Here is a 16,960-nt window from a genome sequence, read left to right as displayed (position 1 = left end):
CACTCTCTACAGCTGCCTGAAAGGAGGTTGTAGCTGGTTGAGGTCAGTCTCTTTTACCAAACAAGCTACTGCATGAGAGGAAAAGGCCTTGAGTTGCACCAGAGGAGGTTTAGAGTGAATATTAGGATTTTTTTTTTTTGCTGAAAGACTTGTCAGTCATTGAAACAGGCTGCCCATGGGAAGTAGTAGATTCGCCATCTCTAGAGGTATTTAAAAAATGTGTGTATGTGACACTTAGGGACATAGTTTAGCAATAGAGTTGGCAGTATTGGGTTAATGTTTGGACTCAATGACCTTAAAGGTCTTTTCCAACCTAAATGATTCTTTGATTCTAAGTTTCTTTAACATGCCTTTTCTTTATAAAGACAGAACTTCCTGTTTGTTGATCCTGCTTATAGAAGCTCAGGCAACAAGGCTCAGTGCTTTTCAACAAAGATTTGGGAACAAAATTACATACACATCTTACATTTTAAATCTGTGCAGAACAATGCACCTGGATAACATTTCTGGGAAGGAGAAATTGTATATAGAAGCCAATGATGCCTCCTCTGGTCTAAGCCAATCTGAAGGACTTGTACATTCAACCAAGGAAAAAAAGGAAACCAAACTCTGCCATCCCATCCCCAGAAGGGTGACCTTTTCAGCAGATTAAAATATTTTGGCAGACACTGCAGTACATGCAAGTACTTGACCACTTACTTTATCTAGTAAGAAAATCCATCACAAAGGGTTATTGCATTCTCAAACACCATGCCATCAACGCCAGCATCTTAAGATAATATGAGCTTCCATCTGGCAGGCGCCATCTGGAGCCCTGGGAATCATATCCAGTTCTCTCACCAAGTTAAAAAATGCTACAGCACTCTGCAAGGAAGAAAAGCACCATTTCTACTTGCATCAGACTGGAATAATTGCAGGCTCTTTTTTTGGGACAAGTGTTTCAATATTGGCATAACTTATTAGTTTTTCTATCTTAAACCATCTATCATTTATTTAAAATCAGAGCCCAGAATGCTTTCATAGGAGTCTTTGAGAAGCATTTTGGGACATGGAAGTTTTCCATTTAAACTTCAAAAAGATGTGATATTACCCAAACTGATAGTTGAGATTGTGCCAACAAGAGGCAGCAGGAATGAAGCACAAAGCCTCTGCAACTCATTCCTGATCCTGCTGAGATGAAGGTACTACCAAACACTTTTAGCTCCACTGCTGCAGGTCCTCTAGTGTTGTCACAACTAAAGGCTAGGAGAATAGGAAAACACTGTCAGGTGGAAACTGTCTGTGAAAGTATACATCAGTCAGGTAAATCCCACAAGACTTAGTGAGATATTCACTCTGCAAAACAAAGCACAACTCCTTCAGCTGGTGGAGACATAGCTTTATAAACCTAGAGGGAAAAACATGGTTCTATTTGGTCCTGTGACATTTTGTTCCAGGAACCACAACAGCCTTATTTCCATGGTATTACACTTCAGCTTCTACAGTGCAGCAGGCCTGTATAGCAACTTTTCATTTCAGGAGAGGCACTTCAGAAATAAATCTGGGGGCATCTGGCTTGGCTACTAGCTCAGCCTTAGAAGCCTCTGTCAGCAGAGTAGACATGTCTTAACATAAGCAGCTAAATTCAAGAGTTAAATAAAAGGTGGCATTTTGAGAAGACATATTTACAGAAAGAGAAGGACACCAATGGCAAGGAGAATTCAGAGAATGTTGGAGAAAGGTCTTAGAATAGGAAAGGAGTACAATATTTTCTGATACAAGAGTGCAATTCAGGTAAGCAAGTAAGATAATTTGCAGTTAAAGGAAAAATGTAGTTCTAGGTACATTACAAGTTATGACATGTTAAGTCCTAAATGTACTATAATCTAATGCTAAGAAACTGTCAAACAGTTTTAAGGAGACCTGCACTATAAATCTAAAAGGATTACCACAATGTGTGCAGAATCCTTTTGTGCTGAACTGATAAAAATCACTTGCAATGCTGATATTTTGCAGGTATGTTGTAGCGTATCCCTGACTTCTGTTTTCCCTCACAGTTGGTCTTGCCCGTAATGTTCCCGCCACCCCTCCTGTCCATCAAATTAACCCTGCCCTTTGTTCCTGATCCTTCTATGCCAATCCTCAGTTGTGCCAATCCCTTGCCCATCCATCAAAGATCACCCTTCCCCCTTTGCCTAGAATGTCGCGTTCCACAGCACCTGGTTGGTGTTTGAACTTTGTATCCTCGCCTTTATGTGGCCCATTGGTTGCTGTTACTTGTACCTCCCCTTGGTTTCCCCACCTGCTGGACACCCATTGGTTGTTGCTTTGTTCCACCCACTGTACCACCCCTCATTTAAAAGCCGCTGTACAGCTCTGTCAGTTGCTCTTCTCTCCCTGACCCCTTTGACCCTAATAAACCTGTCAGAACCTCATAGAGAGAGCCTCCCTCCCCTCCTCTGCATGGGTCCTTGTCATTGACTCCCTCATACAGCGGAGGGCTGAATGCCCTAAAGGTTTGGCATTGGCACTGCTTGTGCCCTGCCGTTCGCCGCGCTTGCGTTCGGCTCCTTGCTGCAAGCGGGAGCTTTGAAGACTATCAGGAGCAGAATGACACAGGTACTGTATTTGTTTTATTCAATTTAACAGCAATTACTCTGATTAATTTGCAATTAATACAATATTAATTAACAAAGTATGAGTTTTATTCTTTCCTAGCAAAGAAGTAGGAGCCAGGCTATAAGAGCATGATGTCATAACTGATAATGATCTCAATTTTACATAAACTAGCACTACCCAGTTACTCTTAACCTGAGTATTTTCTTCAACCAGAGTGAGAAGCATTGGAGCAAGCACAACTGGGATTTTTGTGGTTTGTGTAGGGTTTTTTTTCAGGACAGCAGCATTAACAGAGTAATCACAAAATGACAGCCTGAAACCCATTTGGTTTGGTATAAAAAAGGAGACAATGACCAGAAACCTCCGCACAACTCAACTAACTACAGAAGATATCTCATTTATTTAATCAGGTAATTTTAAATTAATAACATTTGTTAACTTTTTGTCTATGTATGCAGCACATTCAGCATAACTTTACATAACTTGTAACTTTAAAGTGTTGCATTTCATGACTAGAAAAACTCAGTTTGACACAAAATGAGGAGAAAAAAAAAGGAAACAAATACCAGTCAGCGTATTTACCATCATAACATAAAAAATATCAGCAATCTAAAGAACTGTCTAACAAGCTGCAAAGTTGTTGAATAGTGAATACAGTGTATTTTATTAAGTCAGAAGGAAGAGCTAAATATAATGTAAAAAGCTGTATCTAGTTACAAATCTGTATTTTAAGGGTTACAAATTGAGGAGAACCAATCTCTCAACAAAAATCTTTGTCTACCACTAACAATAACCAATAATTAAAAACAACTGTTCAACCTGTATCGCTTCAAATCAGCAACTTCACACAGACTTGATATCCACACTTGAAATGAGTTACAGAAACTGCAAAGTTTCAGGCAGTAAAATGCAACTTGTACAGGAACAGTTTTAAGACTCTTTACAAAGCACTCCATACTGAAGAAACTGGTAGGAGAACACAAGCTGCTTTGGAATTCCTCTTTAGCCCATGTGTTTATCAAGCTACTGGGTAAAAAAGCAAGGATTTCAGAATCCTATAACACTAGGTATATAAATATTCCTATTACAGGCCTCACAAAAATTAAGCCATGAACTCTGTAGAAGGCTTAAACACGTAACAAAGCCGGGGTGATTTGTCTAAGGAACAGGCAAGAGAGGTTAGTTAGTTAAGTGCTGAAATTATTATTATTTGGTGCAAGGGACCCCATGTTAACAGGGATATCAGATTTTTCCTAGAGCCACAAGACTGAATTTTGCCCAAAACCAGTAATAAAAAATTCTTAGGAAAAAGTTCACATAGCAAGTTTAGCCACTGCTGTTTAACTATAAGTAGGTGTTCTACAGTGACAGGCTTTGTTTCAAAATATAAATGGTTTTTGAAACTATTTCAAGTACAAATAATTATAGCAATGATTTGTGAAACAGTATCAAAATAAAATCAAGCAGAGACTGGATTTTTTCCTTCACTCTTCAGGCTGTGCACACTATATGAGAGTTTCCAGGAATATCCATCTTTTTTCTGAAAAACATACCCCAGCAATCCCAACTGTCTCACCTTTGAGAAGGGCTACAAAGATGATCAGAGGGCTGTAGCACCTCTCCTGTGAAGACAAACTGAGAAAATTTGGATTGTTAAACCTGGAGAAGGCTCCAGTGAAACCTTAGAGAACCTTTCAGGACCTAAAGGAGGCTCACAACAGGCTGGAGAGGAATTACAAAGGCATGTAGTGACAGGACGAGGGAAAATGGCTTCAAACGGAGAATAGGGTTAGGCTAGATATTACAGGAAGAAATTTTTACTCTGAGGGTGGTGAGGCACTGGAACAGGTTGCCCAGAGTTGTTGGAAACCCATCCCTGGAAGTGTTCGAGGCTGGGTTGGATGGGGCTTTGAGCAACCTGGTCTAGTGAAAGGTGCCCCTCCCTATGGCAGGCAGGTTGGAACTGGAAGATCTTCAAGGTCCCTTTCAATCCAAACCATTCTATGAGCCTATTGACACTGACAGTGTCCTCAGCATTATGTTTTTTATTTATAGTCAAAACTATATATTAAGGATAATTCTGAATTGTTCTTGGCCATTGACATATATGCACATCTTAAGGCAAACTAAACTGTGGTAGTCAAAACACAAAGAAAAGATGGTGTGTAGATAAAAGCAAGTGAAAAGATGAATAAAACAACTTTACTCTTCCTGAGTTCCCCATTCTTTACTTTTGCCCTTCTGAAGGTATTCTCCAAGCAGCTGATTATAAGGCTAATTTTAAAATTCAATCTGAAATAGAAAGAAAGTCTTCTGTTCCAAATATATGACTTAAGTATCTTCATATAAATATTCAACTTTAAAGGCTGAGCTATGTAAGTTTTCTTCAGGTGATGGCCTGAATAATAATTCCATCTGAACCAGTCCTAGAGTACGCTATAGCCTTTTATTAAGACCTGAAATTAAATCAAGGGCTAATACTGTCAATACATGTCAAATATTTCCTGGTATGCCTGCAGAGGCTACTTGGCCTTGTAACCAACTGTTGTACCCAAGTCGTGTGGTTGCCATCTGTGACTTACAGGAGTACCCAAAACACATTAATTTTACAGGCCCTTCCTGATGAAAAAGAAAGTGTCTTAGGCATTATTCACAAAAACCCCCAACTAATAATCAAAGCCTGGCACTCGTCCAGTATTGTGGTAAGAGTAGCAGTGGGGTAATATTAATAATTAGCCTACCCCCAAGAAAACAACTTACAGTTAAATATATTACAAATTGAGTTTAACATATCAAAAGTTGAGAAATACCCCGCTTCAAAAGAGTCACAGCCTATCAGTATAAAGGAAGAATATAAAACTATTTTATTGACCACTGTTCACCAGTATTTACAATAAAGTAAACAATATACAGTCTGATAACATTCAAATTACTACAAAGTTAGTTTTCACCTGGTCTTCTTAAGACTAAGTGATCCCAAATACTAAAAAGAATGACCCTACTGGTTTAAAGGGCTAGGTTTGGGTAAAGAAGATACATGCACATCAATAGTATAGAAGACTACAAAACATCTGTGAGTTTGTTTAGACATTCATTATGATTCTGTAATAACTATGGAGGTTCATCAATGTTTTATAAAACCTTTTACCTAATATGGAGGAAGTAGTAGTATCAAATGCTCTCCTGTGATAAATGAAACAAGTTGCAGAAAGCTTTTATTTACTTGCTGTTGATGCAAAACATACTACTTCAAAAAAATATCAAATTTGAAACTTGTTAGAATGTATGCTTCTCACATTGCTAATAAATCAAATTTCAGGTTTTAATATTCTTATATATAAAAAAAGCAATGCAAACAATTATTGTGCTTCATCTTCTGGGCATGAATGCCAAGTTAGCCGTTCTTCATAAAAAGCGATTACGATCTGAGGACATTTCACATTAGCTTCTTTGGCCAGCACCAAATCTGCCTCATCAGAGTCTTTCCTGATGTAGAAGAGAGCAGGATTTAAGAAAATTAACAATCAGTACTTCCAAACATTTAGCAGCTCTTGGTAAGTCCTAAGTTCTGAAAAGAATATCAGCTAGAAATCAGTTTCCAGTATACCTTTCACTAAAGCTACCAAAACTTTCCATACTAATGGTAATGACAAGGTTTCATAGCTCCTCTATTTTTCCCTTCCCATGTTTTTTTTTCTGTTTGAAAGAAAAATGCTGTTCAAAGAGAATCAGTTATAACGTTACACATTGCAGTATGTAATGCAAGAAGTAAAACTTGGTTAATTTTGTCTTTTAAAGATTAATCAAAGCTTCAAAGTAAGACTTAAAAATCAATAGGACCAATCCTAAGAGCTGATACTTATATACAGATTACATTTACTGTTTATGCAAGTAACTTCCTGTATTTCATACTGTTATTCTTGATGCTGTCCTGGGGTAACAAACCAAGCTTGCCAGTCTGATATGCTTTGGATTCCATTTTAAAGTGTATGCTGCCTTTAAAAGTCAGCTTTGTGCATACAAACTCATACCTGTGTTTGTTACCAATTATGAAAAACTAATCAACTGCAACTGAACTAAACAAAAAAAAAGTCCTCTCTGTTTGATTTTGCCCATTATCACTACAGAAATTCAAACACAATCTTTGTTTTGCAACATTTTAAAGTTTCACACAGAATTTATAGAGACTTTGAGAAGGCAGAAGGTAGACAATCTCCAACAGCACTAATCTTCAGCAGTCTAGGCACAAGACAAATCACGTCTCAGGAGATCACTCATTTGACTCCATTCTGAAAATCTGTCCTTCTCAAAGGCTGTGGAAAGCCATCCTTTTTATCCCATCACGTTACGAAATCTGACTCTCGGCAAATGTCAATTCAGTGTCTTGATTTCTCAACACTGGGAAGAAGCACTAATTTAATCCCATTTGTTCACAAAGCAAGAAATCCTTCTCCCAACATTAGCTGATGAAGCTGGTCCCCACCTACCCTCCCAACAACACAAACTCCCCACATCATTCTCCCCTCCTACCAGCCCATAATGTCAAGCCTCTCCATATTGTTTATTCTTCATCTCTACCTCTGTTTTGTCCCCTAGTTGCTTTCGATTCCACTTTGATGCATGCAGAACAGCTGGCGCTATGCTTGGTTAAACAGCTGGTCACCCAGCAGCTGGCTTCTGCTTATTGTAATATGTAAAGCTGGATTTCTGCCTGCCATTCCCTCTGCAAGAGCATTACCAAGATTCAGTTTGTCCATACAAATGCCAACTTCTCCCTATTTTATCAGAAATTACCTTTCAAAGTAAAACTCAACCAACAGAAATGAAAGATATTCTGGGTTTTGAAAGAAGAGGAATTAAGTCCTAACTGCATATAGAAGGCTTGTTTTTCTAACCATACAAGGTTAATAAGGAGACCACCAGCTTCTGTGTCTTACTCCTGAAATGAAGTAATCTCTTTAGCCTAAGTGCAGCTGCCTGCCCGCCCTTTGTGGACAAGAACTATGGATGCAGACTTACCATTTCATGAGGAACATAAGCTCTCCGCTGCTATCCGTAGCCCCAATTATCCGCTCAGGATCAAGACCCCTTGCAAACCCTCTTGGTTTATCAACCTAGTAAGTTAGAAGATGGTTATCTAGTTTAACACAAAATTCTATTTTGGTACTAGAAGCAGAAATTTTTGTACATACATGTGTGTGTGTGTATCAAAAAATATAACCTTAAAACCCTATCAAATCTATAATTACATATTATTGTTTGAAGACGACGTGAATTTTTTTCATGACCAATCTTCAGGCCAAGTAATTTAGAGATAGAGTAATAAAAAAGGATTTTACATCCATATTTTCAGCATTTATTTCTGAAAATAGATGAAACAAATGGTCTAAAATCATTTCAGCAGATAAGCATGGTCAGTAAAAGCAGCAAAATAAAAATGCATGCCTAGAAGTAGAAAGAACACATCCCTTTCAGCAAAACAACAGGCTTGGGTTGGCTAAACCAACAATGAAACTGCACCCTTGGAGAACACTTCAACTCTTCTTGGCTCACTCACATTACACTGGTGACAAAAAAATCACAACTATTTCCCGTATTAGCTCCTTTATAGGTTCACAATATCCTTTTAGAGACAGTGGCCACTATTGTACCAGATGAAGCCGAACAACTGACTCTATACAGAAAGCAAAATATTATTTGTATTATTCATTAACTATTCTACTTTTTCTGATGCCTTCCAATCCTTTTGACAGTAACTACATGTCCAACTACCTGTTGTCTTCAGTACATGAAAATGACTGGCAGTGTCAAGCATTTCAAACCACTAGTCCTAAAGTTTACAGAAATCAACATGAACTATTGAACACATTCCTATGTATGCATTATTCTGTATATATCAGCACTAAAGTGTCAAGTTGTTTACTCATTTAAACTGAAGGAGAAATTCAGACCTCTCAGGAAAGGTAAGCTTTTCTCACTCACCCTTTCTACTCCTTCTCCACCCTCATGCCTGGTCCTAGTCTAAATAACTGATTGGTTTTCACATTTTGTCACCTTGCCACTCACCTATTCAAAATCATATACTATATATGGCAGCAAATCAGAACTTCATATTTGTTTCATTCATGAACCTTTTGCTCTAGTATAAACCTACCACTTAATAGCATTAATTAGTAACTCTTAACCAATCTTACTTTCAATTATTCAGTGTTAAGGGACAATGTAAGAACTTTTAATCATCATGTCAGTCAATCATCCTTTACTAACCATTTGGACAGTCTCATTAATGACAATGAATGTATACCCTTTTCAAACTGCAGATCCAGATGCTATGAAATTTTGCAGTTTTACATCAGTGTTCAGTCTCTCAAAGTCACAATATGGTTTTTGGGGGATGGCGAGGTAGGAGAGAGATGCAGGGAAACAAAAACTTAACACATAAACATATACTTACAGAATCACGCTTCTTCTTTGATTTACTATCATCAGATTCACTATCTGACAAAGACTTTCTTTTGGCACCATCTGTTTTTTCTTTACCAGCTTTCTGAGAGTTCAAAAAAGCTTCAATTAGCTCTGGACAATCTAAGTTCTCTTCAGGTTCCCATGTGTTGTCAGCACTGAAACATACACACATTTAGGTAAAACTAGGTGAAGAAGAAAAATGTAAAACTAGCCCCCTCAAAATAAGCGACTCAATTTTTGTCTCACTATTTAAGATAGGTTTGTTAAACCCTAAGGACATGTATCTTGTCACCTTTAGTAGCCTTCATGTGCTGCATTTGATGATTGAAGGGGATACTCCACTAGTATTGAAAACCAATGTTCTTAATCTGAAGGTAACACAAAAAGCAGCTCTATTAGCATCTGTGTTCTCAGTGGGGTCTAAGAGCTGAGACAAGCAATCCACACCCTACCAAAGCTTACCTGTCTATTTAAACTGACTCACTTCCCTGGTTCCTCTAAAGACTGTCCATGAAAACAAACACTATGATAAGAGCACACTCATACTTACACAGAACAGAGTGGACACAGCAGTCATTATGAACAGCCTAAGTATAAATATATAAAGCTTTCAGGTATGAGAAACACTCTGAAGTTGTCTCCAAGCACTGAACACAACTATATGTAGAATTATTTGCTTCCTTCAGTTGACTGACTGCAGGAGGGAACAAAGGTGGGCAGAACTGGGCACTGCATATGTTTCAGTGAGTATGCATTTTGCTAACTAAATTTTTAAGAAGTCAATGAATGTTCCCCACAACCACTATGCATCTCATGGGCAAATACTGGCACAGCACTACCACACCAGCAGGATGCCTATGAATTATTTTCCATTATCAGACCTTCAAATACTAAACACATTGTGCTTTGTGTTTATGCACACATCACTACACACATTTCAGGTGGCAGAGCTCAGAGGGTTGCAATGCACTCACTTTGGGTGGAATGCAACAATAATATCATTGCCTATATAACCATTTATGCACAAATTCAAGGTGCATGATCTTCTTTCAGTTGGTAAAGCAAGCTGCCGCAGTGTGTCACTGGAAGGAGGCACAACTACGTTCCTTCTTAAACAATCAGCTTCTTAAGTCTATTGTAAAGTTTTCAGGTACATATGTAAGTCCTGGGAAAGACTCAAAAATTCTTTTCAAGTATGCCTAATGAAAGCACCAATCCACAGGCAAATTCAGTTAATTTGAGAACAGTTCAGGGAAATTAATAATAAGCAAACTATCTGCTTCAGAGCTGCCTGCAGTTTTACATTCCTGCATGATTTGTTACTCAGAAGTACCATTCATTCTGCTACATATATGATAACTGTCAGTCTATCTAACCTTGATAGCTATGGACACAAGCTCTACCAGAGTGGTAAAAGAACAATCACTAAGAACTTGGTAAAACTCCTCCAATACTTTATATAGCGTGAACAATGAACTACATTATCTTCTATTTTATTTTCACACTTGACTGTCCTACTTGACTCTGCATTTATGGATGTCCTTCACTCAAGGTTCTTTGAAGTGGATGCCCATCATCCAGTCTCCTCTTTGCACAGTTGTTTCAAATCAATAGTGTTTATCATTCTATCAGAAAAAGGAAAAAAAAAAAAAGGGAATGCCTTACTCTGTAAATCCTTTCCACTTCAAGTAGTATTCCACCTTTCCATTTACAACACGTCTGTCCAGGACTTTCTCCACAACAAACTCTTCAGGCTCTGCCTCTTCAACTTTTTTACCTTTGCCATTCTGTTTCTTTCCCATTTTGTGCTACAAAAGAAATTCAGAATGACATTATTCTTTTTTTTTTTTTTCTTTACACAGCTACTTCACTGGCTTATGAACACTAAAGCCAGAAGCTCAGACTCCTTTCATGTTAGTGCATGTGGTCAGGTAACCTGAGCAAGACATGTTAAACTTTTGGGGTTTTTTTCAGTTGCTTAATGAGATACCCAACACCAGTTTTTAAAAAGGTGAATTTTTTTTTGTCCACATACTTAGTAACTATACTCCCGTTAAAAATTTAATTCTCAGTGCTACATGCTCAAAACATCAGGAAGCGTCTAAAAGTTAACTCTATGCCTATGAAAAGGCAGAGGGCAAGGCAGAAGTAAAGAGAAGTAATAAGGGAACTGTGAAAATGCATAAAATAGAAAAGGGATGGTATACTGAAAAAAGGTGGTTTCTACCTTTTCCAAAAAAACAAAAACAAAACAAAACAAAACAAAAAACCAAGGGGAAACTGATGGCAGCAAAGTTTATGATGTATTGCTACAATAAGCAAATACTCGACAATAACCCGCAACTATTGAACAGGACACATGCTAGGAGCATTCCATTACTGCAGTCCCTTCTCATTCTTAACCATGCACCCATGTGACTTAAAAAGAGGCATCACAAAGGTGCATAAATTTAAGACTGCTACACTTAAGTACAGCACTTAAAACATAAATGGAATTTTGCTAACTTACAAACTTTTTAAGTGTTTTAAAGTTTACATTTGATAGTTCAGGAAATATTCTTAAGTTCTTAAAACAAATATTACATCCACATCATCCTCAAGGCATTCTCAGTTTAATAAGGCACAATTAAATAGCAGTAGAAGGACACATTTCAGAATTTCCTTGTTTGTAATCTTAAAAAAGTTGGAACAAGCCTATCATGTTGTATCACATTTCTGGAGGACTAGCAGACCAAAAGCAGTTTGCTTGCCATTTTGGACTGCACCTCATAATGAAATTGTCAACTGGCAGCCATAAACTAAGCATTATGCTCCGAAAACATAGTTATTCAGCACCCTAAATCAAAGTGGACAGAACTAATTCCTCAGTAAAGCACTTTCTCTACAACAGGAACACATACAAGCAAATATCACAAAGCATCTCTATTTGCTTGATAGCCATTCTCTAGTCCTCTCTAATGTGGGTTAGTTTGACAATACTGCAACTTTTAAATTTTCAAACTTTTAGACTAGAATTTTGTCTTGATGTGGTGAAAGGTAAAAAAAAAAGGTATGTTAGAACAAAACCTGACTTCTTTTAGTGAAGACTGGGAAGATGATTCTCTTGCCAAAGCCCTGTCTTTGTACCCCTTATTTTTCATAATTAATTTTTCCCTCCCTGCCCAAAATACTTTACTCTTTATGGTTGGCAACCCATAAACTGAAGGTTCAAACAACAAAGAGGAGAGTAAGTTTCTAGTTTCCCATTTAAACAGCAAGTTTCTCTATATATTTCACATGGCAATCATTTTGATTTGAGAGCATAGAAGAGAGAACAGAGCATGTATTTCTAATTAGATTATTAGTGCCTGTATATCCCAGGTGTATTTTGACCACAGCATTCATGTCTGAAAAGTGGTAACTTAAGCATATTGGCTTTTTTGGCCTCCACAGGAAAAAGAATGCAAGACTGATATTGAAGGGAAATACAACATGAAGATGTCCAAGGCTTCTATGAGGGCAGCTTCTTTCAAAAAATGGAAGTGTGAAATAGAAAGGGGTAGGTATGACAAAAATAAACAAACAATAAAAGTAGCAGAGGGAAAAACGACAACACAGAAAAAGACAGACTCACTATACCATAAGTAATAACATTATAATTACTGGTGATGAGGCAAGCAGGCTACAAGTGGGGAACATCTCCATCTGTATTCTCCGTTGGACTAAAATTCTTTGATTCAATGGAAGACTGTTTTCTGGTACTCTTTTCGGCTTCACTAATTCTTGTCACTTAAAGATCAATGTTTTGGATTTCTGTATCAAAGCAACAATTTGTTTTTTTACTTTCTAGGACTTAAGTATCTTAAGTATCTTCCACAGAGGAAAATTAATGTCATGGGGTCTGTATTTTTTTCTTGAAGTGCAGTAATAAATAGAAAAATAAATAGTATGCTGCTTCTGTTTTAAATATTAGAGATTTATTAGGTCCTGTGCATCAGCACTGCTCTTCAAACTCTTGAGCCTATTAAAATAACACTTGATTGCAGAGCCTGCAGAAATACTGAACATGTTAAAAACCTGTACATTCTGGGATTATACAAGCCCATGCAAATCTCAGCCCACAAGTGAATTGTGACACCTGACTGAAGGTAAAGCATACTAAATGTCCACTTGACCCCGAAGCTCTCTTCTCTAGGGTTGCATGTTGTAAGCTGTAACTTGGGCATTTGACCATTGAAAGCTCATGTATAGCTTGTTTCTCTTTCTGCATTCAGAAGTCATATGACACCACATATGACAGATGCAGATGTATGGATAATCAATCTTTCTTTGAGGGGCACGGTTAAAACATTGATGTGACACTGTGTAGAATTTTAACATACAAGATGTAAGAAAATTGGAATTACAGTTCTAGAGCTACCCTATCCCTTAACACATTTAGGTTTTGCATGCAAATATATAACGAAGCAGAATTAGTTATGGTTCCCATGGGAACCATAACTGATTTTCCTGACCTGTGCAGCAAAATTCTCAACAATATCAAAAGATTAAAAATACTGCATTCATAAGATTTTTTCCTCTCTCCAAAGCACCCCTCCCCAGGCTGGCTAACTCCTTCTCTTCTTCAAATTAGGGTAAGTGGACAATCAATTACTACCAGAAAGTTTAGACATTCACCTTGTGAAATATTTTAAAACAGTGCAACACAGAGGAAGAACTCCATTGCATTTTTAAGCATGGAGTTAATACAAGTTTTGAATATATTTTGAGCTCAACAGTCATTTCCGTTAATTTAAGAACAGGCCTTTTGAGTGTATTATAAACTAGCTGTTCTGCTATTGAAGTTTTGAATTGTGCACATTTTTTTTTGCTTACTTCCCCATCTCAACCTCAGATATATCTCACAATATATTTCTACAGGTCTGTCATTAAACTATGTATCATTATTAGTTGAATTGTAACCAGCCACCAACTGCCCTTAGGAGTCCATATTTTAATGTCAAGCAAAGCTTTAGAGGACTTGAGATCCATGAATGCATCATTAAAATGGTCCAGGAGGGGTTGACATCTGATAATCTCTGCTCCTATGAAATTCAAAGAAACTGTTATTTGTTAAAAATCATTTCAAAAGGCATCTAAATTATGCCACATCATTTCTCAATAATGTTACTTTTCATCTGTAAAGACTGCCTTTTGTCAGGCAAATAGTTTTCTCCAAATACACTAGGAGAAAATAAATGAGCACGTGATTTGGACTTTATTTTTTACATGTATGATGAATTACATGGTATGCTGAAAGGAGGCTAAAAAAAAATCCTTAGTGTTTTCTATTGTAGGACAGATGAAATAGTGCAGAGTCCTTTCACATATTTTTCCCAACAAGTTTCTCTTTAGAAATGGCAGATTTATTAAAACCAAAGACAATGTCCATTCTAGTAGCCTTACTTTCTGGATCTGAAATTTTGGTCAGAATAATGCTGGGGAGGGGAGATGTGGATGTATCTTTTAAATGGAGATGCCAAGTTATAAGTTTGAAGAAAAATATGTTGATTAAATCCTTATATACTTTAGGTGTGCATGAACTTACCAATGTAGTTTTATTGGAGGCCATTTTTATTGCAGACTTGCAGAGCTTTTACTAGAAAAATGCATGACAATTAAAAGGAAGTTTGCATTACTCAAAGAAAGGCATCCCAAGACAAGCATGGTCCTTGCTCCAACCCCCATGTATTCATTGCATACAACATTTCTTATACGGATTAAATCCAGAACAAAAAGTAGGTTACTACTTTGTCTGGCATAACCCAGTAATGCACCATTAGGCTAGCCAGGATAAATGATACTGACAAGGTGGTATATAGGGTTGAAAAAAGATTTTTCCCAAGGCCTTCAAAAGCATAGACATGTTTCTAGGGAAAAGGGGGAGGACCATCAGGGATGCTTATTTCCTTAAACCAAATAGAACAAGAGTTCAGATTCTAGCAGTTGAAGATATACGTAAAGGTATATTAACTGCAAATCTGATGGGGAACAGATACATATATGTGGTGTAATGAATCACCCATTATTTTTACATGGTAGCAAATTCTTATAAACAACAAATATTTATCTTAATGCAACTATAACGTTGCCTTCTGATTCTCAAGTTTGCGAGAATTAAGGTCCTAGAACAATATTAACTCAGCTAAGATGTACATACTACATATTTAACCTATGCAAATTACGTTGAACACAATCCATCCCCTTTTCCATGTCACTTCTCATACCGACCAGCTCCATAGGCATGTATTGTCCCCGCCCAGCAGCGGGCTATAGAACTGTTAGAATTCCCCATATGCCTAGGTAAGGCAGAAAAGTCCTTTAAGGCCAGAAAGCCTCCCGGACTCGGCAATCCCGCCCAATCCTCCCCTGACACGGGAGGTGCATTTTGGCAGTCCCATGGGCGGTGGGGTAGGCGAGGTGGGACAAGGGCCGGGGCGCCGGTGCCGAAGGTCTTGCCTTGTATCCCCCCGCTTGAGAGGTAGCAGAGATGGGGGGGTGGGGGGGGGGGGGAAAAACAAAAAAAACCAAACCAAAACCAAACAAACCAAAAACCCAATAGCAACCCCCCCGCCAGAAAACAGAGGCAGCCCTGCGGAGGCCTGCTGGGGGCGGCTGCGCCTCGGGCCTGCGGCGGGCGCACATGAGGCTGGCGGGGCCGCCCCGGGCGGGGTAACGGGGGCGCAGGCCCCGGGCCGCTCCCGCCGTCGCTGACAGGGCCCCTTCCACGCCGTCTTTCCCCCGCCCCTTCACGTTTTCCCCGGGCCGGGCCCACGCAGGGACCGCCGGCGGGCCGGCTTTGTCTGCCGCGCGGGTGCCGCTGCCCCCGCCCCCGGCGCGGCTCTCCTTCCCCGGGGCGACAGCGCCCGCTGGCCCGGGGCCTCCCTCCTTCCCGCCCTCCCTGCCCGCGCGGGTGCCGAGGCCCCGATCCCCCGACAGCCCCGCTCCGCCCGTCACCCCCCACCGCCAAGGAAGAGGGGGTGGGGAAGAAGCGGCGGTGGGGGAGGCGGGCGGGCTGCGCTCCGCATCTCCCCTCGGCGGCCCGCAGCGAGCCGCAGAGGAAAGGGGAGTCAGGGAAAGGGACTCGGGGGTGAGTGGGGTGAGAGGAGGCGGCTGCAGCGAGAGAAAAGAGGGAGAGAGAGAAGGATACAGACTTCAATGGTGCCCAGCCGCTTGGGTCTCCTGTCTCCTCCTGGCTCCCGCCCTGCGCGCACTGAGGAGCGGCGGCGGCAGCAACAGCGACATCCGCGGGGGGCTGAGGCGGGGGGTGGGGGCAGGGAGGGAGGGAGAGAGAGAGGGAGGGCGGGAGGCGGAGGGCGGGGAGCGGCGCGGCGGTGGCTGGCGGGGCTGGGCTGGGCGAGCACTGCGCGCCGGCGGCTGTGACGGGGCAGAGCGCACGACGCCGCCGCCGCCTACGCGCGAGCCGCTACAACCTCCGACCGTCGTCGCCGCCGGCACAGGAGGGGGGCCAAGACGTCTCTCCAACGCGGGGCGAGCGCAGGACCGCGCCAGGCGTCCAAAAGAAGGAAGATGCCTCGCGGCGACAGGGAAAGCGACTGGGTAAGGCTGGGGGAGCGGACGGGCTCGGCGGACCCCGGGAGCCGCGGCCGCCATCATGGCCGCCGCTGCGAATGCGCGCCGGGCCGATGCTCTCGCCGGGCCGATGCTGCCCGCCGCCGCCGAGCGAGGCCCTCGGTCGATGCGGCCGGGCGAGGATCGCTGGGGTGGGTTTGCAGCTGGGTTGGATGGGCCCCCCTTTGGAGCGCGGCCATTTCCCGCGTTGCGGCGGGGAGGCCCGGGCGTGAGCGGGAGGCGGCGGGAGGGAAGCGGGCTCGGAAGGCAGCGGGGCTCTGGGCCTTAGAACTCATTCATAAGTGGG

The 16,960-nt window shown here is 40.6% G+C and overlaps 2 protein-coding genes across 11 annotated transcripts in view; one reads left to right on the top strand and one right to left on the bottom strand.

The window, feature by feature from the left end:
• Positions 1 to 2,979: 2,979 nt before the first annotated feature.
• CBX3 (chromobox 3) overlaps positions 2,980 to 16,960 on the bottom strand; it is a 14,270-nt gene continuing 289 nt past the window's right edge. Inside the window, exons 1-6 of one of the 5 annotated variants that reach the window (XM_083879892.1) lie at positions 16,236 to 16,348; positions 14,630 to 14,680; positions 10,729 to 10,871; positions 9,053 to 9,218; positions 7,618 to 7,712; positions 2,980 to 6,084 (exon numbers count right to left, since the gene is read on the bottom strand). In XM_083879892.1, coding sequence (XP_083736018.1) covers positions 5,958 to 6,084; positions 7,618 to 7,712; positions 9,053 to 9,218; positions 10,729 to 10,871; positions 14,630 to 14,653 — 555 coding nt within the window. In that variant the 5' untranslated portion in view covers positions 14,654 to 14,680; positions 16,236 to 16,348 and the 3' untranslated portion in view covers positions 2,980 to 5,957. Of the gene's footprint in view, positions 6,085 to 7,617; positions 7,713 to 9,052; positions 9,219 to 10,728; positions 10,872 to 12,705; positions 12,856 to 14,629; positions 14,681 to 16,235; positions 16,353 to 16,960 lie in introns of those variants that run through there. The other 4 variants (XM_083879891.1, XM_083879890.1, XM_083879894.1 and 1 more) reach the window with 4 other exon arrangements.
• The window catches only part of HNRNPA2B1 (heterogeneous nuclear ribonucleoprotein A2/B1), a 16,560-nt gene continuing 16,094 nt past the window's right edge, over positions 16,495 to 16,960 (top strand). For 5 of the 6 annotated variants that reach the window (XR_014591908.1, XR_014591909.1, XM_083879791.1 and 2 more), the window contains exon 1: positions 16,495 to 16,641. Coding sequence is in view for 4 of the 6 variants with exons in the window: in XM_083879791.1 (XP_083735917.1) it covers positions 16,612 to 16,641 (30 nt within the window). In the remaining 2 variants the exon portion in view is untranslated. The remainder of the gene's footprint in view (positions 16,642 to 16,960) is intronic. The other variant, XM_083879792.1, reaches the window with a different exon arrangement.

This window comes from Zosterops lateralis, assembly GCF_965231275.1.
Source record: "Zosterops lateralis genome assembly, chromosome: 1".
NCBI lineage: Eukaryota > Metazoa > Chordata > Aves > Passeriformes > Zosteropidae > Zosterops > Zosterops lateralis.
The sequence above is the reverse complement of the archived record's forward strand: the minus strand, read 5'-3'. Positions and strand labels throughout refer to the sequence as shown.